The 26,661-nt window shown below is 42.8% G+C and overlaps 2 protein-coding genes and 1 non-coding gene across 4 annotated transcripts; 1 reads left to right on the forward strand and 2 right to left on the reverse strand.

The window, feature by feature from the left end:
• Positions 1-174: 174 nt before the first annotated feature.
• Positions 175-7,080, reverse strand: LOC115200341 (ran-specific GTPase-activating protein). Of its 2 annotated transcripts, none has more exons than XM_029763323.1 (6): positions 6,948-7,080; positions 4,096-4,232; positions 3,654-3,811; positions 3,297-3,425; positions 3,099-3,167; positions 175-2,420 (listed from the first exon to the last, which is right to left on the reverse strand). In XM_029763323.1, exons 1-6 carry the CDS (start codon positions 6,960-6,962, stop codon positions 2,296-2,298), a joined length of 633 nt encoding a protein of 210 aa, XP_029619183.1. In that variant the 5' UTR covers positions 6,963-7,080; the 3' UTR covers positions 175-2,295. The 2 variants fall into 2 exon arrangements, with proteins under 2 accessions (XP_029619183.1, XP_029619182.1); XM_029763322.1 differs by lacking the exon at positions 6,948-7,080 and adding an exon at positions 6,199-6,332.
• On the reverse strand, positions 2,926-3,053 carry LOC115200701 (small nucleolar RNA SNORA77). Its single transcript, XR_003879595.1, has one exon. It is a non-coding gene; the product is annotated as a small nucleolar RNA SNORA77 (small nucleolar RNA).
• A 977-nt stretch (positions 7,081-8,057) lies between the features above and the next one.
• trmt2a (tRNA methyltransferase 2A) lies at positions 8,058-26,577 on the forward strand. Its single transcript, XM_029763321.1, has 12 exons — positions 8,058-8,168; positions 8,451-9,079; positions 9,433-9,541; positions 10,125-10,306; positions 10,673-10,787; positions 12,770-12,885; positions 12,973-13,084; positions 25,153-25,275; positions 25,469-25,544; positions 25,747-25,863; positions 25,948-26,044; positions 26,149-26,577. The coding sequence occupies exons 2-12, from the start codon at positions 8,454-8,456 to the stop codon at positions 26,357-26,359; spliced, it is 1,884 nt and encodes a 627-aa protein (XP_029619181.1). The 5' UTR covers positions 8,058-8,168; positions 8,451-8,453; the 3' UTR covers positions 26,360-26,577.
• The last annotated feature ends 84 nt before the right edge of the window (positions 26,578-26,661 follow it).

Consider the following 26,661-nt stretch of genomic DNA (forward strand, 5'->3'; position numbering starts at 1 on the left):
ATGCAGGCAGGAGTCGAGAACAGGAGAAAATGTCCAGATTTTACTAAAAATTCAACAACAAAAAATTCAGTGACCACGGTCATTTGGCTGACCAATAACCATCATCCAAAAATCCATGACCGTCACAGCCCTCCCTATTCCTCACTCCACATAAAATAGCAAAGACAGACAAAATGGTCTTTGAGAGCTTTTATTGGAAGGTGGAGGAAACATCTTAAACCATTTGAGTGCAAATGAAAAGCAACATTCCATCCATGTACATGTATTTACAGATGCACTGGCACTTCGATGCGGGGTCAACGCAGTTAGTGGGGTTAGGTTAGGATGGTGAGCACACCTAATACCGCATCAATACCCGCTTCCACTATACATTGTCTACATGCTTTAGTTTCACTTTGAGGGAATGTAGTACGGCCTAAAAACAAACTTGAGCCACCGGGAAGGAGACCTGAGCCAGAACATACTGTAGCCTACGCTTAATTCTGATAACCCGTTGTCTTTCATTTTGACTTGGTGTGATCAGTCTTCAACAACAACAAAATGAAACTAAATCAAAAACACCTTTCTGAATTATGCGAATGAGAATCTGCAGTAGGACCTCTGAGCGAGCAGCAGACTACAGTTCCCAGAGTACACCTGATTTTACCAAGCTACGGCTGCGTCTCAATGGTCCAAAGTGTCTTCCTCCACTAATTTCCTCTCCTACACCTGGGATGGGCAACTCCAGTCCTCAGAGGCTGGAGTTGTCACACTTTTCCCCCCATCTGTAGCGAACACAGCTGATTAAATGAATTGCATTCTAAACAGAAGATCATGATTAGTTGATTGAGTCAAGTGTGTTAGCTGGGCAAAAGTGTGACACCAATTTGGCTCCCAAGGGCTGGAGTTGCCAATCCCTGAACAAAGTAGGCTCCAGAGGGCTGGAGTTGCCAATCCCTGAACTAAGTGGACAGGTGAAGGCAAATTCCTGCCTGTATTAAGATCAGTAAAGACGAAGGAGAGGATACAAAGAGGAAGCCTACATATTGAGATTTGCGCCAAAGACATTACTGCTCCTCACATGTACTTTCTGCCCGTTTTCCACTTGTGGCGCTAACAAGCAGTCCTGTTCCATATGAACTGACTTTGCTTCAGAATAACAAAAGACTTACCCAATGTGGGAATTACCAATATCACAAGCCTCATTTCACATGGTAAATTGACAGATACCGCTTTCATATACAAAGATCCCACCAATGTACCACGACCTGCTTTTTGGTATATCTTTAAGGGGTAGGGTATAAAAACATGGCAAATTAAAAGCCAACTAAAGACCTAGTCATGACTACTGCATTTTCACAGTCCCTGTAACCCAGCATTTCCCAAACTCTGTCCTCAAGAACCAAAGGGTGTACATTGTTTTTTGCCCTAACACTACACAGCTAATTCAAAACTCGATGATTAGTTGATTTGAATCAGCTGTGTAGCGCTAGGGCAAAAACATGCACTCCTTGGGGTCCTGAGGACAGAATTTTGGGAACCCTGCTGTAACCAAAATACAGGTATCGGGTCTGTGTGAATCAGGGAGTAGGTGTGTTTTGCACCAAGTGAAAGCCGGCTCAAAACAAGTGACGTAATTAAGCACGTGGTATAATGAGTAGGATTCTGTGTTCACATGCAAAAGTGATTACTTATCTTCCTTCCCAATGAAATCTAATTTGAAAACTAACATCTTATGGAAAAAGATGTTTCTGCGCCATGCGGCCTTGTTGACACCATGACTAAACAGCACAGATTACTGTTATATTTGAGAAGGGCGCTCCTCCCTCACCGCTTTTGCCCGTTCACGTTACATGCCATAGACCAGTGCCCCCCAGGCAAGCATAATCGAATCCACCCCGTGGTGCTGTTTATTTGCAGGTAAATTCGTTAAAACACATCCATTGTTTAATACCTCCCTAATTTGTAATGCAAACAGCCCCCCATCCCTCTCAGTTTGAAAGCAGTAAATAAAGGGGCTGTTTGTTTTTTTTTAAACAGGTAATATCCCACATCTTCTGTCTGAAATGAGTATGAGTGACAGATGAGCAGAACAGACAACTTGGTTTTCCATGACGGAAAAAGCAGAGGGCGGGTGGGGAGGGGCACATTTTAATGAATGGATACTTTTTTTGCGGCACCAAGGTCTTGTGATCTCGAGGTAAACAAATCATTAAAAAAACTAAATAAATCAATATGCAAGTGTCCAAATTCAGTTTCTTTAGAGTCTATTGTAGAAAATGACAAGTTGAAGATCAGTAAAGCAAGTTCTTGGTTTCATTTCTTCGCTTCTGCTGCCGCTTTCTCCTTTCCCTCCCTCTTTTCCTCTGTCTTGGTCTTGTCTTTTACAGATAGTTCCTCCAGTTTCTCTGCCACTTTGTTTGCACTGTCAGTGTTTTCTCCTGCAGAGAACAGAAAGATGATATTAACTGTGATGTGTCATGGTGGCCCAATGACTGAGCAAACAGGTTGGCCAAGATGAGGCTCCAAACTACATCAACAGTGTCTTCATCTAAGAGCTTGTTTTGGGGCATTGGGGATGTCCACCATTTGAATGACAGAGTATTCCATCTTGAGTGTTTCACACATCTTTTCGTTCCACTGATACATAAGATTCATCTAAACTGGGTAGTGATTAACATGTGACCTTATGAACCATGGTGGTTCATAAGCCTTCCCTGTAGCCTTCCCTGTAGCTCAGTTGGTAGAGCATGGTGTTTGCAACACCAGGGTTGTGGGTTCGATTCCCACAGGGGGCCAGCACAGAAAGAAAAAAATGTATGATATGTATGAAATTGTATGAAATGTATGCATTCACTACTGTAAGTCGCTCTGGATAAGAGCGTCTGCTAAATGACTAAAATGTAAAATGTTCTTTGTAATTAACACTGCAGCGAGAACAATTGTAAGTGTGGCAGAACATACCAACACAAGCCTAATAGTAGGCCAGCGAGTTGTTGAATTCTCCATGTTAATTTAGCAGACATAAAAAGTTCCAGGCTGGAGTGAGCGGCAGAGAACAGAGTATTGTCTGCATACTGGTTATGAAAAATGTGATAAAAAATAAATTGTACACAAACCTGATCCGTCTTGAGATTTTCGGACTTCCTCCTTGCATTCATCGAACTTCACCTTAAATTTCTGAGCATCTGAAAAGGACAGAATAATTATTTTAAACCCCATCCACACATTGACAGATCACACTTTTTACATGGGAAGTCGACTGAATTGTAAAAAGCTAAATGCAGTGATGGAAATAGACGTGTTGTCACACTCACTTTCTGCATTGAGGAAACGGATTGCCAGGAGTTCAGGTTTGGGATGCTCATCAGCGAAGTCGGCGAGTGTGTTCCATACCCAGGCCCTGTCGCTGCCGGCGTTGGGCTTCAGCTCCATCACAGGGAAAACTGGAAGAGCAGAAAGATGAAAAGGATTTAGGCCCCTGACCCATAGAATCACATATCTATACAATGACTTGTTTTGCTTATACCTCACCATCATCTCATACTCAAAATAACAATTCAGTGGAACGGCAACATCAATGCATGGGTTAATGGACAGGTTTATGTTCGACACAAGACAGCACTGCAGTGATAAATGCTACTGCCTTAGACAGGAAGTGTTCCATGACTCACTGTTGTGATTGGCACAGATCTTTAAGGTCCGGTCTCGCCTCATCAATAGGCGGATGGTGCCCTTCTCTTTGTGTTTCAGGAGCTTGACGTCGCCTGTGCCGCGCTCCTTCCACTCTGGTGGGTCATTCTCAGAGGCAAAGCGGTAGAGCTTCGCCCGCCTGAGGGGAGAGACAATATGGGTAAAATACTGAGGCTTTGGAGGGAATCAGTAACAATACTTGGGTGACAGAGGGCTGGATAGTTGCATTATTACACTTGAGACAAATCCTAACTTCTACTTAGGTTAACAGTTCACTTAGTCTCCATTTGACAGTGCACAACTAAGGAAAAATGTGATGAATTTACCAATTTGATGTTAAGATTCAGCCATAAACGAATTACAAACTGTGTATAGCTCAATGAGTTAGGCTATTCAAAGCGAAATCTTTCAGCATCAGATTACATTTTGAACAGTTCCTCCTCGTCCTCCTCTAGCGTCTTCACATCCTGCTCTGGAAGAGACACGATGGGCTCATAATGGGGATCGTGGTTTGATTCTTCTGCATTTTCTGTTGAAGTCTCCTGCTCTTCTGGTGTTTCCTATATAAAAAAAAGGAAAACATGTTAAGGACAGCATTTGGCATTCAAATTGATCAATTGAGAATAAAAATCCTCTTCAAAAGATTGAGTGGGCTTGTCATCTCACTTCAAGTTAGTGAAATGTACTTTACAAGTCAGTGTTTCAGACTGTAAAAACAGTAGGCTCCACCAACTAACTGCAGAGGGATGTGAATAGAGGGATTTGAGAGATCAGGCTTTGGAGGTCATCTTTTGTGTGCAATTTGCTGTGGCAACTAAACTTAGTGTCACTGGTGCTGAGCCAAGCACCTCTGCTGCTGGTTGACTTTACAAAAGGCCTTGCGAATCCATATGATCTCACACTTACTACATAACTTGTAATGTGGCCTAACATTACATAATCAGAGACAATACTCAGACAAACACTCCTTACAAGAGGAAGAAAGGTGAAGCAGATGGACAATGTTTTTGTTTCCTGGACAACAAACTTTAGCTAGTTAGTAACTTAAGTAGTTACATGTGAGCTAGCCAAATTTGCAGTCAGCTACTAAAAAACTAATCTGACAATATATCAGCATGACACCTAGAAAGCTTAGCTTCTGCCATAGGATTTATTTACTAGCTGCCTGAACCAAATGTATTAAAGGGGCACGTGTGGCTCCATGTTTTCGAGTGTAATGTAACGGCTAGCTTCAACTTAGCTAACAAAATGGATCCATATAAGACTATGGGATGTTGCTAGCTACTGTAGCTAGACATTACAGTAGTACTCCAAAACATGGAGCAACACGGGCCCATTTTATACATTTGGTTCAGGCAGCTAATAAATAAATCCTACGGCAGTACTGCAACTTGCTAACAGTAGATGGCTTGCTGACATTCTTGTCAAGCTAGTGTTTTGGTAACGGACTGCACATTTGGCTACCTCATGTACAAACAGTAACGTTAGCTACTTACAGTACGTTAACGTTAGTTACCTAAAGTTAGTTGTCCAGGTAACGTTATTAACAGAAATGTTACGTTTGTGATTGTCCACCTGCTTCAATCAAGCATTGTCTTTTTTTGCGTTAATAAAGTTATCCGCTTTTATTATATAACTGTCATAACTTAGATAGCATGTCAGTGTTGTCATCATAGCTGCCTACTTAACTAAATGGATAAACAAGTACTGATAAAGTTGACGCTAGTTTCTTTCGGCCTGGAGTTAGCCAGCCAGCTAACGTTTGCTAGGCCACTGAGAAAGCACTAGACCAGCTAGTACAATAGTAGGTTAGCTAGCTAGAGATGAAACAAAGGTTTGGCTATTGTGTAAATGACACAGTGGGTAATTGCATTTACCTAGCTCTGTTAAATCAATGCAAACAGTGTAAACTTAGGACACAATGAATAAAGCGATATACTATCTAGCTACTGTAGCTATTGTATTGTCTGAGGAACTGGCTTCTGTTGCCAACTGGCTGGCTAACAGTAGCAATTACTGTACAGTAGGGGTAACATTAGACAACTCTTACCAACGCCAAATATTGTCCAAGTGATATCGCAGACAAATACATATTAGGTTTAAATAATACATTTGAAAGTAGTGGCGGCACGAGTATATACTTTTTAGCTAGCTATATGGCTGGCTAGCTTGCCTTAGGCTAGCTAGTTAACGTTAGCTAGCTTTGGACCAGGTATAAAGAAGCGCGGCAAAACTATTGAGTTGCACACTTTTGACACATACAACAAAAAGCATAACTGATTGACCATTATCTGGAAAATGTTGTTTTGAGGACGATTTACACTTTTTATCCCCAATATGGATGTTTAACAAGGTTGTTAAAAAAATAATAATAATCAGCATCCCTAGCCGGCATTTTTATCTTCCTGGGTACAACCCTAGCAATATAAAACTTTGAGAATGCCAACCAAAACATTACAATTGAAATAAAATGTACATTTCATTAAATGCACGACACATGCATATGTTAAAAACTCATAACCTCACCTTCGGATCTGCCATATTAATATAGATGTTTGTAGATTATGGAATTTAGTTTGATTGATTCAAAACCAAAAACTCGCCGTTCCTCTCTTCCTGCTGTATATTTCGCGCGCCGAAATGTCCTACTCGCGTTTTCCCCATCCCGGCACCCCTCCACTTTCGACACTATTTTAAAGGGCTTTACATTGAGCCATAAAAAAACTTTTAAACGTATAAAATGCTCTTTACCAAATACAATAATTACGAACATGTTTACACTCGGTGTATTATTGTTTTCTTTATTAAATATGGTTATTTGCTTGCAGTGCACTTCAAAGTCTACTCTACGCATTTCATAACTATGTGAAAGGTTGCTACATATCTTCAAAACTGGCATGTGTGTTTGAAACGTTGGATAAATACGTAGCTAGCTAAAATGTCAACAAAAGTAACAACCTGACACATTGCTACCAAAGAGTTTTTATAACTAACCCAAGATAGACCAGAGCCTGTCGTTTCCAATGGGAGCAAATTAATCTTAGTGGGCAGAGCAAGCAAGGAGGTGGGCCGAGCCAAGCACGAGCTAGTGAGATCCTATTGGCGCGTTCTAGCATTTATTAGCATATTTCCATTAGGTAACGCCTACTCTGTGAAGTGCGCGTGTGCAATAACTCAATTCTCCTTCTAAACAACGCTATTTTTTAAAACTTTGGCAAAGGGTAAAGTCTACAAAATGCAGTCCACTCTGTTTGATACATATTGTAGAACCTCACCTTCGGATCTGCCATATTAATATAGATGTTTGTAGATTATGGAATTTAGTTTGATTGATTCAAAACCAAAAACTCGCCGTTCCTCTCTTCCTGCTGTATATTTCGCGCGCCGAAATGTCCTACTCGCGTTTTCCCCATCCCGGCACCCCTCCACTTTCGACACTATTTTAAAGGGCTTTACATTGAGCCATAAAAAAACTTTTAAACGTATAAAATGCTCTTTACCAAATACAATAATTACGAACATGTTTACACTCGGTGTATTATTGTTTTCTTTATTAAATATGGTTATTTGCTTGCAGTGCACTTCAAAGTCTACTCTACGCATTTCATAACTATGTGAAAGGTTGCTACATATCTTCAAAACTGGCATGTGTGTTTGAAACGTTGGATAAAAACGTAGCTAGCTAAAATGTCAACAAAAGTAACAACCTGACACATTGCTACCAAAGAGTTTTTATAACTAACCCAAGATAGACCAGAGCCTGTCGTTTCCAATGGGAGCAAATTAATCTTAGTGGGCAGAGCAAGCAAGGAGGTGGGCCGAGCCAAGCACGAGCTAGTGAGATCCTATTGGCGCGTTCTAGCATTTATTAGCATATTTCCATTAGGTAACGCCTACTCTGTGAAGTGCGCGTGTGCAATAACTCAATTCTCCTTCTAAACAACGCTATTTTTTAAAACTTTGGCAAAGGGTAAAGTCTACAAAATGCAGTCCACTCTGTTTGATACATATTGTAGTTTTGAAAACAGAAAACTGTATCGAGATCAAATATTTAATCGATGAGAAAATTTGCAGAATGTCGGCAAAAATCAATATCGTTCCATCTACTGCCGGTCACTGGGCTTCCTCTCATTACCATATTTGGTAGTGAGTGGAAACGCCAACCAGATGCTTCATATTTATATATCCGGTGAAATATCGGGCTCATTGGTTTATCTGTAGATCTAGCAGCTTCGTCACTTCCGGTGTCGGAACATTTTTTATTATTGTTTTTCTAGATTTATAATCTACTATAACACAATTAGCAGGAATCATGCAGAATGCATTCAATAAATTGTCAGTGGAAATATATAGTGACGTATTATTTTTAACGCCTCATGTCAAAGTTCATATTTTCCACGTGTCCCACAACATGGCAGCCCGCAGTTCCTTATAGTCAGAAGTGAATTGCCCATAAGCAAATATTATTTGTCAGAGCTGTAAGAGCAAAAGTGAAGGTGATTTTATTGTTTGCTCTTCTGTATAGTAAGTCCTAGGCTAGCCGTTATTTTCAGTGCTAAATTATTCTTGTGCTTTTGGTCATTTGCTTTGCTAAATCTCAGCCGCTTTGCTACACTCACTGTAACTGTAACAACTCTGTAAGATCTGCATACCTAAAGAAAGCGCAGAAATAGTGCATGTCTGATATGTGTATTTTCAAATGTCACTTATGAAATGCAGACTGATAGTCCAGATGAAGCACACTTTTGTTAATGATGTCAACTATCCCCCTCAAACAGAACATGACAGATGTTGGTGACATCCCAGTAGTAGGTTCTCCATCACTGAAAGAGGAGAAGACATCTGACCCCAAAGAAGATGCAGTAGATGGGGTGAAAACAGATGAACCCAAAGCTGAAGGAGGAGAAGAAGCAGCTTCTTCTGACCCTAATAATCTGTACCGCTACGTCCAAGCGGACCTCTTCACCTCTGAGATCTTCAAAGTGGAGATCCAGAACCTTCCCAAATTCATCGGTTTCAACGACCTGAAGAAGTTCCTGGAGAAGCATCGCCTTAACCCGCACAAGATCAAACTGTTCGGGAAGCAGACGTTTGCCTTCGTCACCTTCAAGAATGAAGAGGAGAGGGACAAGGCCATGAAGATGGTGCACGGCATGCAGTGGAAGGGCCGGGTGCTTAGTGTGCGCCTGGCCAAGCCCAAGGCGGACCCTATGCTCAGGAAGAGGGGGCGGGATGAGGCCGGGGGTGCCGGGCAGCCCCCCTCCAAGCGGCAGGAGGCAGAGGAGGATGAGGCGCCCCTCAGCATACAGATCGCCAACGTGGTGACGCCCCTGTGGAATGTGCCTTATGAGGAGCAGCTGAGGAGGAAGGAGCAGGAGGTGGAGGGGGTGCTGCAGAGACTGGCCAGGTACAGTGATGTGTATAGGCCCATGCCATGTGTGGCTTCTGGTTCACTTAACAAGAATAACCTCAAGTGGGGCATCGATAGGATTACTGCAGTCTATTGCATTATATCCTGTCTTATTATATCCTGCCATGAAAGACACCACAGAAATGTACTAATGAGATGACTTCATATTTTATAGATGACTTTAAGGCCTTTATCTGGTCCTTCCTTTGCTCTAATGAACAGAACAATTGGATGTCTTTATTTGACTATGTCTTTAATAACAATTGCCTACAGAGAAGTGTGTTACTCAAACTACACAAAGGAAAACTGACTGTACATCATGTTATTATGTCCTCCCATTTTCTGTTCAGAGAAATAGGCAACACCAACAAAGCAATGCTGCCCTGGCTGTTTGTGCAGAAGGAGAAGTACAAGAGAATGTGTTGCCCTCTGGAAGAAATTCGCCCATCTCCGTCACAGGTACAATGCAATACTGTAGAAACCTCTCAGAGTGCTGTTGTTTTGAGACCCCCAGGATGTTATATTTAAGCAATAAGGCCCGAGGGGGTGTGGTATATGGCCGATATGTCAGAGCAGATCACTGCACCTGTACATAGCCCATAGGTAATTAGCCCATCCAACTACCTCATCCCCATACTGTATTTATTTATTTATCTTGCTCCTTTGCACCCCAGTATCTCTACTTGGACTTTCATCTTCTGCACATCTACCATTCCAGTGTTTAATTGCTAAATTGTAATTACTTTGCCACCATGGCTGTCGCAGCTTGTACAGGTTTTTTGTGACTACATCAAGAACCTGATATCATTATGGCTTTTTCGTTGTGGGGTTGATTTAACTAAGTTCCGATGCACTCTGGCCTTTTGATCATCCTGGTGAAAATGAGAATCTCAGCTACTAGCAAGACGTTTGACAACCTGGTGTCTTAACGAAATACATACACTGACTGCAGTACCTGCTTGTGTATGCACATGCTGAACTTTGACCCTAAGCATCCCTTTGAAAAGAGTCTTCTTCTTCTTTCCCCACTCTTATCATGCAGGTTGAATACAGGAACAAGTGTGAGTTTGTCATTGGTATTGGAGCGAATGAGGAGGATAAAACCATAGGCTTCAGACTGGGGAAGTACAAAGGGGGCTCCTGTGCCGTGGTGGGACCCTCAGACAGCATCCACGTCACCACTGAGGCCAAGAGAGTGGTCAGTGAGTTCCAGAAATTCATCAGGTATTAATGTCGTCTTACTGAGAGGGAGGCCTCATCTCTGTCCTGCACTGATCCCGCCCTGATTACAGGACTCAATGTCACGTCTCAGTTAAATATTCGGGCCACTGTATCAGATCTGCCCTATACACACTATTTGACCTATATACTGGTTTTAGCATGCAACAAGAAGGAATCCAAAATAATGGTGCACACAGCATATACAATAGCCTGGTGGCCTCAGATCTGTTTCTGCTGAATAGACAACTTTTCTGGTTGTCAACTATATAGCTTCAACAGCTCTAGGACCACCGGGCTAGAAAAATGGGGGTGCTAGATGTAAATAATGTTATCACCTTCTTTTGACGCATAATTTGTTTATCTACACAGGACAACCCCATACTCAGTGTACAGCCCTGAGACATACGAGGGCCACTGGAAGCAGCTAACAGTGCGGACCTCAAGGACCAAGCAGGCCATGGCTATGGTGTTCTTTAACCCACAGGTACAAATAAAACATTCTTCAATGTGGTTAATAATATACACTGCTCAAAAAAATAAAGGGAACACTAAAATAACACATCCTAGATCTGAATGAATGAAATAATCTTATTAAATACTTTTTTCTTTACATAGTTGAATGTGCTGACAACAAAATCACACAAAAATAATCAATGGAAATCCAATTTATCAACCCATGGAGGTCTGGATTTGGAGTCTCACACAAAATTAAAGTGGAAAACCACACTACAGGCTGATCCAACTTTGATGTAATGTCCTTAAAACAAGTCAAAATGAGGCTCAGTAGTGTGTGTGGCCTCCACGTGCCTGTATGACCTCCCTACAATGCCTGGGCATGCTGATGAGGTGGCGGATGGTCTCCTGAGGGATCTCCTCCCAGACCTGGACTAAAGCACCCGCCAACTCCTGGACAGTCTGTGGTGCAACGTGGCATTGGTGGATGGAGCGAGACATGATGTCCCAGATGTGCTCAATTGGATTCAGGTCTGGGGAACGGGCGGGCCAGTCCATAGCATCAATGTCTTCCTCTTGCAGGAACTGCTGACACACTCCAGCCACATGAGGTCTAGCATTGTCTTGCATTAGGAGGAACCCAGGGCCAACCGCACCAGCATATGGTCTCACAAGGGGTCTGAGGATCTCATCTCGGTACCTAATGGCAGTCAGGCTACCTCTGGCGAGCACATGGAGGGCTGTGCGGCCCCCCAAAGAAATGCCACCCCACACCATGACTGACCCACCGCCAAACCGGTCATGCTGGAGGATGTTGCAGGCAGCAGAACGTTCTCCACGGCGTCTCCAGACTGTCACGTCTGTCACATGTGCTCAGTGTGAACCTGTTTTCATCTGTGAAGAGCACAGGGCGCCAGTGGCGAATTTGCCAATCTTGGTGTTCTCTGGCAAATGCCAAACGTCCTGCACGGTGTTGGGCTGTAAGCACAACCCCCACCTGTGGACGTCGGGCCCACATACCACCCTCATGGAGTCTGTTTCTGACCGTTTGAGCAGACACATGCAGATTTGTGGCCTGCTGGAGGTCATTTTGCAGGGCTCTGGCAGTGCTCCTCCTGCTCCTCCTTGCACAAAGGCGGAGGTAGCGGTCCTGCTGCTGGGTTGTTGCCCTCCTACGGCCTCCTCCACGTCTCCTGATGTATTGGCCTGTCTCCTGGTAGTGCCTCCATGCTCTGGACACTATGGTGACAGACACAGCAAACCTTCTTGCCACAGCTCGCATTGATGTGCCATGCTGGATGAGCTGCACTACCTGAGCCACTTGTGTGGGTTGTAGACTCCGTCTCATGCTACCACTAGAGTGAAAGCACCGCCAGCATTCAAAAGTGACAGGAAGCATAGGAACTGAGAAGTGGTCTGTGGTTACCACCTGCAGAACCACTCCTTTATTGGGGGTGTCTTGCTAATTGCCTATAATTTCCACTTGTTGTCTATTCCATTTGCACAACAGCATGTGAGATTTATTGTCAATCAGTGTTGCTTCCTAAGTGGACAGTTTGATTTCACAGAAGTGTGATTGACTTGGAGTTACATTGTGTTGTTTAAGTGTTCCCTTTATTTTTTTGAGCAGTATATTATAAACTGGGTGGTTCAAGCCCTGCATGCTGATTGGCTGAAAGCTGTGATATCAGATCATATATACCACAAGTATGACAAAACATTTATTTTAACTGCTCTAATTACGTTGGTAACCAGTTTATAATAGCAATAAGGCGTTACGTCGTGCAAAAGAACAGCCCTTAGCTGTGGTATATTGGCCATATACCACACGTTCTCGGGCCTTATTGCTTAAATAAAAAATATAAGCTTGGGCTGTGGTACACAAATGTACATATTATGCGTTCTGATCTAAGAATCACTACATTCATCACTGGATTCTTTAGCTGAACAATATAAGTGTAGTGACTCTCCTTTCAAATCCTGTTATTTATTCTCGCCTTTTCTACTTTGCAGAAACTTGAGGAAAAAGAATTAAATGTCCTGAAGAGCTCTATGAAAGAGTATTTCACAGAGGGTGACGGGAAAGAGAGTGGTGTAACCACTCTGTACTTTGTGTCAGAGGGACAAAGGTAAGATCATTAGAAAAACAACAATTTAACGGTGTGAGAATGCACATGGAAATGTTGTGATTGACAGATAATGTTGTATTCAATAAGGCAATCCCCTAACCCGGAGGACTTGCCGTGTGAGCTGGTAGCTGGAGAGGAGTGTATTCACGAGGAGCTTCTTGGCCTGAAGTTCAGGATATCCCCCCATTCTTTCTTCCAGGTGAGTATTCCATGTCACGTATCGTAGCTGTAGTCTTCATCCTATTTACTTACCATCTTCGGTCCGTTTGGCATTGTTTTTAAAATTATATTTCATTATATTGAGATACTGTATGTTGTATTTCCTCCTCCATTTTAAGTCCCAAGTTAGTGTCTCTGAGGTACAGCACTATGAACTCTGGTCTATAGCTGTAAAATACAGTGGGTATCATAAGTATTCATCCCCTTGGATTTCTTCACATTTTATTGTTTCAAAGTGGGAATAAAAATGATTTCATTGTAATTTTTTGTCAACGATCTACACAAAAGACAAATTCTAACTTTTTAAAGATTAATGAAAAATAAAACACTTGATTGATTAGATAAGGATTCACCCCCCTGAGTCAATACATGTTAGAAACACATTTGGCAGCGATTACCGCTGTGAGTCTTTTTTTTAAGTCTCTAAGAGCTTTGCATACCTGGATTGTACAATATAAAACAAATTCAAGATGTTGGTGGTCATAGCCAGCAATTTTAACTCAAAAAGCAGATTTATGTAAAGATTTAAGTCAAAACTGTAACTTGGCCTCTTAGGAAAATGTACTGTCTTCCTGGTGAGCAACTCCAGTGTAGATTTGGCCTTGTGTTGTAGGTTGTTGTCCTGCTGAAAGGGGAAATCCTCTCCCAGTGTATGGTGTGAAGCAGGTTTTCCTCTAGGATTTTGCCTGTGCTTAGCTCCATCTAGTTTATTTTTATCCTGAAAACTCACCGGTCTTTGCCGATGTCAAGCATAACCATACCATGATTCAGCCACCAACATGTTTGAAAATAGGAGGCATTTACTCTGATGTGTAGTTGGATTTGCCCCAAACATAAGGCTTTGCTTTTAGGCCAAAAAGTGTGTTCCTTTGCAGTGTTTTTTTTTCTGTGTTATTTTAGTGCCTTGTTCCATACAGGATGCATGTTTTGTAATATTTTCACTATGTCATTTAAATCAAAATCAAATCAAATCAAATCAAATTTATTTATATAGCCCTTCGTACATCAGCTGAAATCTCAAAGTGCTGTACAGAAACCCAGCCTAAAACCCCAAACAGCAAGCAATGCATGTGAAAGAAGCACGGTGGCTGGGAAAAACTCCCTAGGAAAAACTCCTGAGAAAGGCCAAAAACCTAGGAAGAAACCTAGAGAGGAACCAGGCTATGAGGGGTGGCCAGTCCTCTTCTGGCTGTGCCGGGTGGATATTATAACAGAACATGGTCAAGATGTTAAAATGTTCGTAAATGACCAGCATGGTCAAATAATAATAATCATAGTAATTGTCGAGGGTGCAACAAGCACGTCCGGTGAACAGGTCAGGGTTCCGTAGCCGCAGGCAGAACAGTTGAAACTGGAGCAGCAGCATGGCCAGGTGGACTGGGGACAGCAAGGAGTCATCATGCCAGGTAGTCCTAGGGCTCAGGTCCTCCGAGAGAAAGAGAGAAAGAAAGAGAGAATTAGAGAGAGCATATTTACATTCACACAGGACACTGGATAAGACAAGAGAATACTCCAGATGTAACAGACTGACCCTAGCCCCCCGACACATAAACTACTGCAGCATAAATACTGGAGGCTGAGACAGGAGGGATCCGAAGACAGTGTATTCAGACCCTTTGACCTTTTCCACATTTTGTTATGTTACAGCCTTATTCTAAAATGGATTAAATAAATAAATACATCCTCAATCTACACACAATACCCCATAATGACAAAGTGAAAACAGGTTTTTACAAATGTATTACATATAAAAAACTGAAATACCTTATTTACATAAGTATGATATGAGACTCAAAATTGAGCTCAGGTGCATCCTGTTTCCATTGATCATCCTTGAGATGTTTCTACCACTTGATTGGAGTCCACCTATGGTAAATTCAATTGATTGGACATTATTTGGAAAGGCATAGACCTGTCTATGTAAAGGTCCCATAGTTGACAGTGCTTATCATGAGGTCGAAGGAAGACCAAGCCATGAGGTCGAAGGAAGATGGCACCGACAGAGATGGTCGCCTTGCTTCGAGTCCTTAGGAAACTATGCAGTATTTAGTTTTTTTTATTTATTACATTGTTACCCCAGGAAATCTTAAGTCTTATTTAGAGGTCGACCGATTATGATTTTTCAACACCGATACAGATTATTGGAGGACCAAAAAAAGCAGATGCCGATTAATCGGCCAATTTTTTTGGTTGAATTTATTTATTTATTTGTAATAATGACAATTACAACAATACTGAATGAACAATTATTTTAACTTAATATAATACATCAATAAAATCAATTTAGCCTCAAATAAATAATGAAACATGTTCAATTTGGTTTAAGTAATGCAAAAACAAAGTGTTGGAGAAGAAAGTAAACGTGCATTATGTGCCATGTAAGAAAGCTAACGTTTAAGTTCCTTGCTCAGAACATGAGAACATATGAAAGCTGGTGGTTCCTTTTAACATGAGTCTTCAATATTCCCAGGTAAGAAGTTTTAGGTTGTAGTTATTATAGGAATTATAGACGATTTCTCTCTATACGATTTGTATTTCATATACCTTTGACTATTGGATGTTCTTATAGGCACTTTAGTATTGCCAGTATAACAGTTTAGCCTCCGTCCCTCTCCTCGCTGCTACCTGGGCTCGAACCAGGAACACATCGACAACAGCCACCCTCGAAGCAGCGTTACCCATGTAGAGCAAGGGGAACAACTACTCCAAGTCTCAGAGCGAGTGACGTTTGAAACGCTATTAGCGCGCACCCGGCTAACTAGCTAGCCATTTCACATCGGTTACACCAGCCTCATCTTGGGAGTTGACAGGCTTGAAGTCATAAACAGCGCAATGCATTGCGAAAGGCTGCTGGCAAAACGTACGAAGGTGCTGTTTGAATGAATGCTTACGAGCCTGCTGCTGCCTACCATCGCTCAGTCAGACTGCTCTATCAAATCATAGACTTAATTATAACATAATAACACACAGAAACACGAGCCTTAGGTCATTAATATGGTCAAATCCGGAAACTATCACGTTTATTCTTTCAGTGAAATACGGAACCGTTCCGTATTTTACCTAACGGTCTAAATGTTCCTGTTACATTGCACAACCTTCAATGTTATGTCATAATTACGTAATATTCTGGCAAATTAGTTCGCAACGAGCCAGGCGGCCCAAACTGTTGCAATGAACGGACAATTGTGACAATTTCACCTGGTTAATATTGCCTGCTAACCTGGATTTCTTTTAGCTAAATATGCAGGTTTAAAAATATATACTTCTGTGTATTGATTTTAAGAAAGGCATTGATGTTTATGGTTAGGTACAGTCGTGCAACGATTGTGCTTTTTTCGCAAATGCGCTTTTGTTAAAACCTGTTGGGGCTAGGGGGCAGTATTTTCACGGCCGGATAAAAAACATACCCGATTTAAACTGGTTACTACTCATACCCAGAAACGAGAATATGCATATAATTAGTAGATTTGGATAGAAAACACTAAAGTTTCTAAAACTGTTTGAATGGTGTCTGTGAGTATAACAGAACTCATATGGCAGGCTAAAACCTGAGAAGATTCCATGCGGGAAGTGCCCTGTCTGACAATTTGTTGTCCTTCTAGGGCATCTCTATCAAAAATACAGCATCTCTGCTGTAACGTGACATTTTCTCAGGCTTCCATTGGCTCTCAGAAGGCGCCAGAAAGTGGAATGAGAGCTCTGCAGTCTCTGGGCGAAAAACAGCAGGAGTTTTTGTGAGTGGTCAGGCAGGGAACACTGACACTGGAGCGCGCGTGTTTTTCTTTCCATGTTTTTCTTTCTCTCTTTGAATGAATACAATGTCGCCCGGTTGGAATATTATCGCTATTTTACGAGAAAAATCGCATAAAAATTGATTTTAAACAGCGTTTGACATGCTTCGAAGTACGGTAATGGAATATTTTGAATTTTTTTTGTCACGAAATGCGCCCGCGCGTCACCCTTCGGATACTGACCTCAACGCACGAACAAAACGGAGCTATTTCAATATAACTATGGATTATTTCGAACCAAAACAACATTTGTTGTTGAAGTGGAAGTGCATTCTGACGAAGAACAGCAAAGGTAATCCAATTTTTCTTATAGTAAATCTGAGTTTGGTGAGGGCCAAATTAGCTAGCCGTGATGGCCGGGCTATCTACTCAGAATATTGCAAAATGTGCTTTCGCCGAAAAGCTATTTTAAAATCTGACACCGCGATTGCATAAAGGAGTTCTGTATCTATAATTCTTAAAATAATTTATGTATTTTGTGAACGTTAATCGTGAGTAATTAAGTAAATTCACCGGAAGTTTGCGGTGGGTATGCTAGTTCTGAACATCACATGCTAATGTAAAAAGCTGTTTTTTGATATAAATATGAACTTGATTGAACAAAACATGCATGTATTGTATAACATAATGTCCTAGGAGTGTCATCTGATGAAGATCATCAAAGGTTAGTGCTGCATTTAGCTTGCAAACGTCCCACCTTGCCCAGGGAGGTTAAATCATCCCCCGTTTGGCGAAGTCGGCTGTCTTTGTTAGGAAGAAATAGTCTTCACAGTTCGCAACGAGCCAGGCGGCCCAAACTGCTGCATATAACCTGACTCTGTTGCAGAGGTGACACATTTTCCCTAGTTAAAATAAATTCATGTTTGCAGGCAATATTAACTAAAGATGCAGGTTTAAAATATATACTTGTGTATTGATTTTAAGAAAGACATTGATGTTCATGGTTAGGTACAAGTTGGAGCAACGACAGACCTTTTTCGCGAATGCGCACCGCATCGATTATATGCAACGCAGGACAGGCTAGATAAACTAGTAATATCATCAACCATGTGTAGTTAACTAGTGATTATGATTGATTGATTGTTTTTATAAGATAAGTTTAATGCTAGCTAGCAACTTACCTTGGCTTCTTACTGCATTCCCGTAACAGGCAGGCTCCTCGTGGAGTGCAATGTAAAGCAGGTGGTTAGAGCGTTGGACTAGTTAACCGTAAGGTTGCATCCCAAAGCTGACAAGGTAAAAATCTGTCGTTCTGCCCCTAAACAAGGCAGTTAACCTACCGTTCCTAGGCCGTCATTGAAAATAAGAATGTGTTCTTAACTGACTTGCCTAGTTAAAAAATATTTATATAAAAAAAATCAGCAAATCGGTGCCCAAAAATACCATTTACTGATTGTTATGAAAACTTGAAATCGGCCCCAATTAATCGGCCATTCCGATTAATCGGTCGACCTCTAGTCTTATTACATACAGCCGAGAATAACTACTGGATATAAGAGCAACGTCAACTTACCAACATTACGACCAGGAATACGACTTTCCCAAAGACTTAAGATTTCCTGGTGTAACAATGTAATAAATAAAAAAACAAAATACTGCAGTTTCCTAAAGGCTCGAAGCGAGGCGACCATCTCTGTCGGCGCCATCCTCTGTTTGGACCACCACCCAGGACAGTGGATCTAATTCCAGAAGCCGAACAAAAATAACAGCGCCGCAGACGGAGCGGCCTCCTGGTCAGTCTCCGTAGACGTGCACATCGCCCACCGCTCCCGATTATACTACTCGCCAATGTCCAGTCTCTTGACAACAAGGTAGATGAAATTCGAGCAAGGGTTGCCTTCCTGAGAGACATCAGCGATTGTAACATTCTCTGTTTCCCGAAAACACGGCTCTCTCTGGATATGTTGTCGGAATCGGTTCAGCCACCGGGCTTCTCCATGCATCGTGCCGACAGAGATAAAAACCTCTCTGGGAAGAGGAATGGTGGGGGTGTATGCATCATGATTAACGACTCATGGTGTAATCATAACAACATACAGGAACTCAAGTCCTTCTGCTCACCCAAACTAGAATTCCTTACATTCAAATGCCGTCCATATTATCGCCCAAGAGAATTCTCGTCAGTTATCATCACAGCTGTGTACATTCCTCCTCAAGCAGACACCAAGTCGGCCCTCAAGGAACTTCACTGGACTCTACGTAAACTGGAAACCATATATCCTGAGGCTGCATTTTATTGTAGCTGGGGATTTTAACAAAGCACATTTGAGGACAAGGATACCTAAATTCTATCATGATATTGATTGCAATACACGCGGTGGTAATACACTCGATCACTGCTACTCTAACTTCCGCGATGCATACAAAGCCCTCCCCCACCCTTTCTGAATGCACAAATCCGACCACGACAAAAAGAAAACGAGCCACGTCACGGACATCGACGTCACGCTTCCAGACAAACTAAACACCTATGCCCGCTTTGAGGATAGTACAGTGCCACCGTCGCAGCCCTTTAACAAGGACTGCTCACCCCCCTCCTTCTCCATGGCCAACGTGAGTGAAACATTTAAACGTGTTAACCCTCGCAAGGCTGTTGGCCCAGACAGCATCCCTAGCCGCGTCCTCAGAGCCTGCGCAGACCAGCTGGCTGGTGTGTTTACGGACATATTCAATCACTCCCTATCACAGTCTGCTGTCCCCACATGCTTGAAGCTGGCCACCATTGTTCCTGTACCCAAGAAGACAAAGGTAACTGAACTAAATGACTACCGCCCCGTAGCACTCACTTCTGTCATCATGAAGTGCTTTGAGAGACTAGTCAAGGATCATATCACCTACACCTTACCTGCCACGCTAGACCCACTTCAGTTTGCATACCGCTCCAACAGGTCCACAGACGAATCAATCGCCTGCACACTGCCCTATCCCAAATGGAATATCAATGTAAGAATGCTGTTCATTGACAACAGCTCAGCATTCAACACCATAGTACCCTCCAAGCTCATCATCAAGCTGGAGGCCTTGGGTCTCAACCCCGCCCTGTGCAATTGGGTCCTGGACTTTCTGACGGGCCGCCCCCAGTGGTGAAGGTAGGAAACAACATCTGCACTTCGGCTGACCCTCAACACTGGGGCCCCACAAGGGTGTGTGCTCAACCCCTCCAAACTCCCTGTTCACCCATGACTGCGTAGCCAGTCATCAAGTTTGCAGATGAGACAACAGTAGTGGGCTTGATTACCAACAACCACGAGACAGCCTACAGGGAGGAGGTGAGGGCACATGGAGTGTGGTGTCAGGAAACAACCTCTCACTCAATGTCAACAAAACAAAGGAGATGATCGTGGACTTCAGGAAACAGCAGAGCGAGCACCCCCCTATCTACATCGAAGGGACAGCAGTGGAGAAGGTGGAACGTTTTTAAGTTCCTAGGTGTACATATCACAGACAATCTGAAATGGTCTACCCATACAGACAGTGTGGTGAAGAAGGCGCAACAGCGTCTCTTCCCCATCCAACCTGACAGAGCTTGAGATCATCTGCAGACAAGAATGGGAGAAACTCCCCAAATACAGGTGTGCCAAGCTTGTACCGTCATACCCAAGAAGACTCCAGGCTGTAATCGCTGCCAAAGGTGCTTCAACAAAGTAATTAGTAAAGGGGTATGAATACTTATGTAAATGTGATATTTCAGATGGTAATCCTTTGACATTTGCATAAATGCCCAAAAAATATTTTTTCCTTTGTCATCAGGGGGTATTGTGTGTGTATTGATGAGAGGGGGGGTCAATTGAATAAATTTTAGAATAAGGCTGTAACGTAACAAAATGTGGGAAAAGTCAAGGGGTGTGAATACTTTCTGAATGCACTGTTGGTCATTATTGTAGAGTCACTACAATGTTGTTCTCAGTTTTGTTGTTCTCACTACAATCCATCCTCAGTTTTCTCCCATCATAGCCATTGAACTCCAATCAAATCAAATCAAATCAAATGAATTTTATATAGCCCTTCGTACATCAGCTGATATCTCAAAGTGCTGTACAGAAACCCAGCCTAAAACCCCAAACAGCAGGCAATGCATGTGAAAGAAGCACGGTGGCTAGGAAAAACTCCCTAGGAAAAACTCCCTAGAAAGGCCAAAAACCTAGGAAGAAACCTAGAGAGGAACCAGGCTATGAGGGGTGGCCAGTCCTCTTCTGGCTGTGCCGGGTGGATATTATAACAGAACATGGTCAAGATGTTAAAATGTTCATAAATGACCAGCATGGTCAAATAATAATAATCATAGTAGTTGTCGAGGGTGCAACAAGCACGTCCGGTGAACAGGTCAGGGTTCCATAGCCGCAGGCAGAACAGTTGAAACTGGAGCAGCAGCACGGCCAGGTGGACTGGGGACAGCAAGGAGTCATCATGCCCGGTAGTCCTGAGGCATGGTCCTAGGGCTCAGGTTCTCCGAAAGAAAGAAAGAAAGAGAGAAAGAGAGAATTAGAGAGAGCATATTTAAATTCACACAGGACACAGGATAAGACAGGAGAAATACTCCAGATGTAACAGACTGACCCTAGCCCCCCGACACATAAACTACTGCAGCATAAATACTGGAGGCTGAGACAGGAGGGATCAGAAGACACTGTGGCCCCATCCGATGATACCCCCGGACAGGGCCAAACAGGCAGGATATAACCCCACTCACTTTGCCAAAGCACAGCCCCCACACCACTAGAAGGATGTCTCCAACCACCAACTTACCGTCCTAAGACAAGGACGAGTATAGCCCACAAAGATCTCCGCCATGGCACAATCCAAGGGGGGGGGGGGGGGGGGGCGCCAACCCAGACAGGAAGACCACGTCAGTGACTCAACCCACTCAAGTGACGCACCCCTCCCATGGACGGCATGGAAGAACACCAGTAAGCCAGTGACTCAGCCCCTGTAATAGGGTTAGAGGCAGAGAATCCCAGTGGAGAGAGGGGAACCGGCAAGGCAGAGACAGCAAGGGCGGTTCGTTGCTCCAGCCTTTCCGTTCACCTTCACACTCCTGGGCCAGACTATACTTAATCATAGGACCTACTGAAGAGATAAGTCTTCAGTAAAGACTTAAAGGTTGAGACTGAGTCTGCGTCTCTCACATGGGTAGGCAGACCATTCCATAAAAATTGAGCTCTATAGGAGAAAGCCCTACCTCCAGCCGTTTGCTTAGAAATTCTAGGGACAATTAGCAGGCCTGCGTCTTGTGACCGTAGCGTACATGTAGGTATGTAAGGCAGGACCAAATCAGAAAGATAGGTAGGAGCAAGCCCATGTAATGCTTTGTAGGTTAGCAGTAAAACCTTGAAATCAGCCCTTGCCTTAACAGGAAGCCAGTGTAGGGAGGCTAGCACTGGAGTAATATGATAAAATGTTTTGGTTCTAGTCAGGATTCTAGCAGCCGTATTTAGCACTAACTGAAGTTTGTTTAGTGCTTTAGCCGGAAAGTAGAGCATTGCAGTAGTCCAGCCTAGAAGTAACAAAAGCATGGATTAATTTTTCTGCATCATTTTTGGACAGAAAGTTTCTGATTTTTGCAATGTTACGTAGATGGAAAAAAGCTGTCCTTGAAACAGTCTTGATATGTTCTTCAAAAGAGAGATCAGGGTCCAGAGTAACGCCGAGGTCCTTCACAGTTTTATTTGAGACGACTGTACAACCATCCAGATTAATTGTCAGATTCAACAGAAGATCTCTTTTGTTTCTTGGGACCTAGAACAAGCATCTCTGTTTTGTCCGAGTTTAAAAGTAGAAAGTTTGCAGCCATCCACTTATTTATGTCTGAAACACAGGCTTCTAGCGAGGGCAATTTTGGGGCTTCACCATGTTTCATTGAAATGTACAGCTGTGTGTCGTCCGCATAGCAGTGAAATTTAACATTATGTTTTCGAATGACATCCCCAAGAGCTAAAATATATAGTGAAAACAATAGTGGTCCTAAAACGGAACCTTGAGGAACACCGAAATGTACAATTGATTTGTCAGAGGACAAACCATTCACAGAGACAAACTGATATCTTTCCGACAGATAAGATCTAAACCAGGCCAGAACTTGTCCATGTAGACCAATTTGGGTTTCCAATCTCTCCAAAAGAATGTGGTGATCGATGGTATCAAAAGCAGCACTAAGATCTAGGAGCACGAGGACAGATGCTCCTAGATGGCCTCATAGTGACATCCTAAGCAGTTTCCTTCCTGTGCTGCAGCTCAGAAGGATGACTATCTTCAATGTTTCTGTGTGGTTTAATACGTCATCCACAGCATAATTATTAACCTGACCATCTTTAAAGAGATATTCAATGTCTGATTTGTTATTGTCACCGATCTACCAGTCACGGCCCTCCTTTTATGAGGTTTTTGAAAAGCTTCCTGGTCTTTGTAGTTGAATCTGTGTTTGAAATGCAATACTTGACTGAGGCACCTTATAGATGTTGTATGTATGGGGGACAGAGGAAGAAATAGTCATTCTAAAATCATGTAAACCCCTATTGTTTGACATAGTGAGTCCATGTACACTGAACAAAAATATTAAGCAACATGCATCAATTTCAAAAATTGTACTGAGTTACAGTTCATATAAGGAAATCAGTTAATTGAAACAAGTTCATTAGGCCCTAGTCTATGGATTTCGCATTACTGGGAATACAGACATACATCTGTTGGTCACAGATACCTTAAAATAAAGGTAGGGACTTGGATTAGAAAACCAGTCAGTATTCTGTGACCACCATTTGCCTCATGCAGCGCGACATATCCTTTGCATAGAGTTGATCAGGCTGTTGATTGTGGCCAGTGAAATGTTGTCCCACTCTTCAATGGCTGTGCGAAGTTGCTGGTTATTGGCGGGAACTGGATGTCGATCCAGAGCATCCCAAACATGCTCAGTGGGTGGCATGTCTGGTGAGTATGCAGGCCATGGAAGAGCTGGGACATTTTCAGCTTCCAGGAATTGTGTACAGATCCTTGCGACATGGGGCCATGCATTATCATGCTGAAACATGAGGTGATGGCAATGGATGAATGGCACAACAATGGGCCTTCAGGATCTTGTCACGGTATCTCTGCATTGAAATTGCCATTGATATAATGCAGTTATGTTCGTTGTCCGTAGCCTGCCCATACCATAACCTCATCGCCACCATGGGGCACTCTGTTCACAACGTTAACATCAGCAAACCACTCGCCCACACAACGCCATACACGCTGTCTGCCATCTGCCCGGTGACAGTTGAAACCGGGATTAATCCTTGAAGACCACACTTCTCCAGCGTGCCAGTGGCCATCAAATATGAGCATTTGCCCTATGAAGTCTGTTACGACGCCGAACTGCAGTCAGGTCAAGACCCTGGTGAGGACGACAAGCACACAGATGATCTTCCCTTATACTGTTTCTGACACATTTTGTGCAGAAATTCTTTGGTTGTGCAAACCCACAGTTTCATCAGCTGTCTGGATGGCTGGTCTCAGACAATCCGGCAGGTGAAGAAGCCGGATGTGGAGGTCCTGGTCTGACGTAGTTACACGTTGTCTGCGGTTGTGAGTCCGGTTGCACGTACTGCCAAATTCTCTAAAATTATGTTGGAGGCGGCTTATGGACGAGAAATGAACATTCAATTCTCTGTCAACTGCTCTGGTGGACATTCCTGCAGTCAGCATGTCAATTGCATGCTCCCTCAATTTGAGACATCTGTGGCATTATGTTGTGTGACAGCTGCACATTTTAAAGAGGCCTTTTATTGTCCCCAACACAAAGTGTACCTGTGTAATGATCATGCTGTTTCATCAGCTTCTTGATATGCCACACCTGTCAGGTGGATGGATCATCTTGGCAAAGGAGAAATGCACACTAACAGGGATGTAACAAATTTGAGAGAAATAAGCATTATGTGCATATGGAAAATCTCTGGGATCTTTTATTTCGGCTCATGAAACATGGAACCAACACTTTACATTTTATATTTTTGTTCAGTGTAACTTTTTATGTGATTTGTAAAGCCACATTTTACTCCTGAACTAATTTAGGCTTTCCTCAACAAAGGGGATGAATACTTATACAACAACTATATTTTAATTATTACAATTTTATTAATTTTGTTTTCCCTTTTGACATTATTGCGTATCCTATCCATTGACCCACAAAAATCACAATTATATTTCAATCCCATGTTGAAACAGCGAAAAAAAATCCAAGGGGGATGAATACTTATTATACTCACTGTATGTCATTGACCAGGTGAACACAGGGGCAGCAGAGGTGCTGTACTCAGCTGTAGGAGAATGGGCCCAGCTGGACAAGGACAGCACTGTGCTGGACGTATGCTGCGGGACAGGGACCATTGGCATCTCCCTGGCTAAGGTACTATAGAGAACAAGAGAAATGGCATCCTACATACATAACAAGCAGGGTTGGGGGTCAATCGCATTTCAGTTAAGGAAGTAACTGAAATGGTATTTAACACAACCCTGATTACAACTATGGATCAATCTGTCTGGAAAGGGAATAGTCCCTTTCTCTGTTGACACTATGAGCTGCACCCTGTGTCCTCCAGAGGGTGAGGAAGGTGATTGGGATAGAGATGTGTCAGGAAGCAGTGAAGGATGCCAAAGTCAACGCGAAGATCAATGGTAAGAGGCTTAATCATATTGGTGCCTGACATCTACTGCCACTTGACCAATGAGGCCAGAAAGAGTTAAGCCTGACATACAGTACATGTTCAAATCTAATATCTAACTCTTTTGAATATTCCCGACCCTCTGCCTAATCAATCCCCAATAAATTTGCTCTAGTGCTATGAGAGAGAACCTGACTGTGACTGAAATATTTCAGGGCTGAGTAATATTGAGTTCCACTGCGGAAAGGCTGAAGACGTGTTCCAGATGGTGCTCAACTCTGTCGTATCCCCCAGCATCACAGCCATCGTGGACCCACCCAGAGCGGGCTTACGTATGTTACAAAATATACTGAATCAGTTTGTCCATGCACTGTATATTTCAATTGAGTGACAGTAATTGATTGTCTACCATCTAGATTCAAAGGTCATTCTGGCAATCAGAAGAGCGGAGCATCTGAAAAGGCTGGTTTATGTGGCATGCAATGCCAAGGCAGCCATGAACAACTTCATAGAGTGAGTATAATACCCTATCTTTTTCGTTCTGCACGTGCAGGCCAAACATTCAGTATGTCATCTCCATGGGGGTTCTTCTGGTTCTAAATTCAATCTCTGTGTAGTCTGTGCAGGGCTCCCTCCAACCGTGTACGTGGAGCTCCGTTCCGTCCAGTGCGGGCGATGGCTGTGGACCTCTTCCCCCAGACCATGCACTGTGAGATGCTGCTGCTCTTTGAAAGGGTGGATTACAGCTCCAAGAACAGCAGTGAGAAACCTGAAGAAATGACCCAGGGCACTAGTGAGAAGCCAGAAGAGACAACCACCACAACTTAATAGCACGAACCTTTGCAGTCTCACTATCTGCTCATTAAGTTCAACTGTTTTCTACACATTAATATGTAATCAACATTTTCCATATGGATTCTGTAGTTCTTATACTGTACCATTAGGGGCAGGATAACACTGCATTTCAGTTTTTTTTTTTTTTAAATACGGCCTTGCTGTGTAATATTGCTTTACAACTTAAAAATAAAAAGATCCCAGTAAAATAAGCCCTTGTTGATGACTAATACAAGCAGGGGTCATTTCAAAGCAGGAGCCAGCCAAAGTTAGTCATTAAACTTTATTTGCATAAA

The sequence above is a fragment of the Salmo trutta genome, chromosome 9, assembly GCF_901001165.1.
Source record: "Salmo trutta chromosome 9, fSalTru1.1, whole genome shotgun sequence".
NCBI classification, from domain to species: domain Eukaryota; kingdom Metazoa; phylum Chordata; class Actinopteri; order Salmoniformes; family Salmonidae; genus Salmo; species Salmo trutta.

Excerpts from the sequence above, each read along its gene's own strand:
- LOC115200341 (XM_029763323.1), bottom strand. Across the intron at positions 3,812-4,095 it reads GAGGAGGAACTGTTCAAAAT|GCGGGCGAAGCTCTACCGCT; the intron begins GTAATCTGATGC and ends CTCTCCCCTCAG. Across the intron at positions 2,421-3,098 it reads AAAATCTCAAGACGGATCAG|GAGAAAACACTGACAGTGCA; the intron begins GTTTGTGTACAA and ends TGTTCTCTGCAG.
- trmt2a (XM_029763321.1), top strand. The coding sequence starts at position 8,454 with ATGACAGATGTTGGTGACATCCCAGTAGTAGGTTCTCCATCACTGAAA. Across the intron at positions 9,542-10,124 it reads TTCGCCCATCTCCGTCACAG|GTTGAATACAGGAACAAGTG; the intron begins GTACAATGCAAT and ends CTTATCATGCAG. Across the intron at positions 26,045-26,148 it reads GCCATGAACAACTTCATAGA|TCTGTGCAGGGCTCCCTCCA; the intron begins GTGAGTATAATA and ends ATCTCTGTGTAG.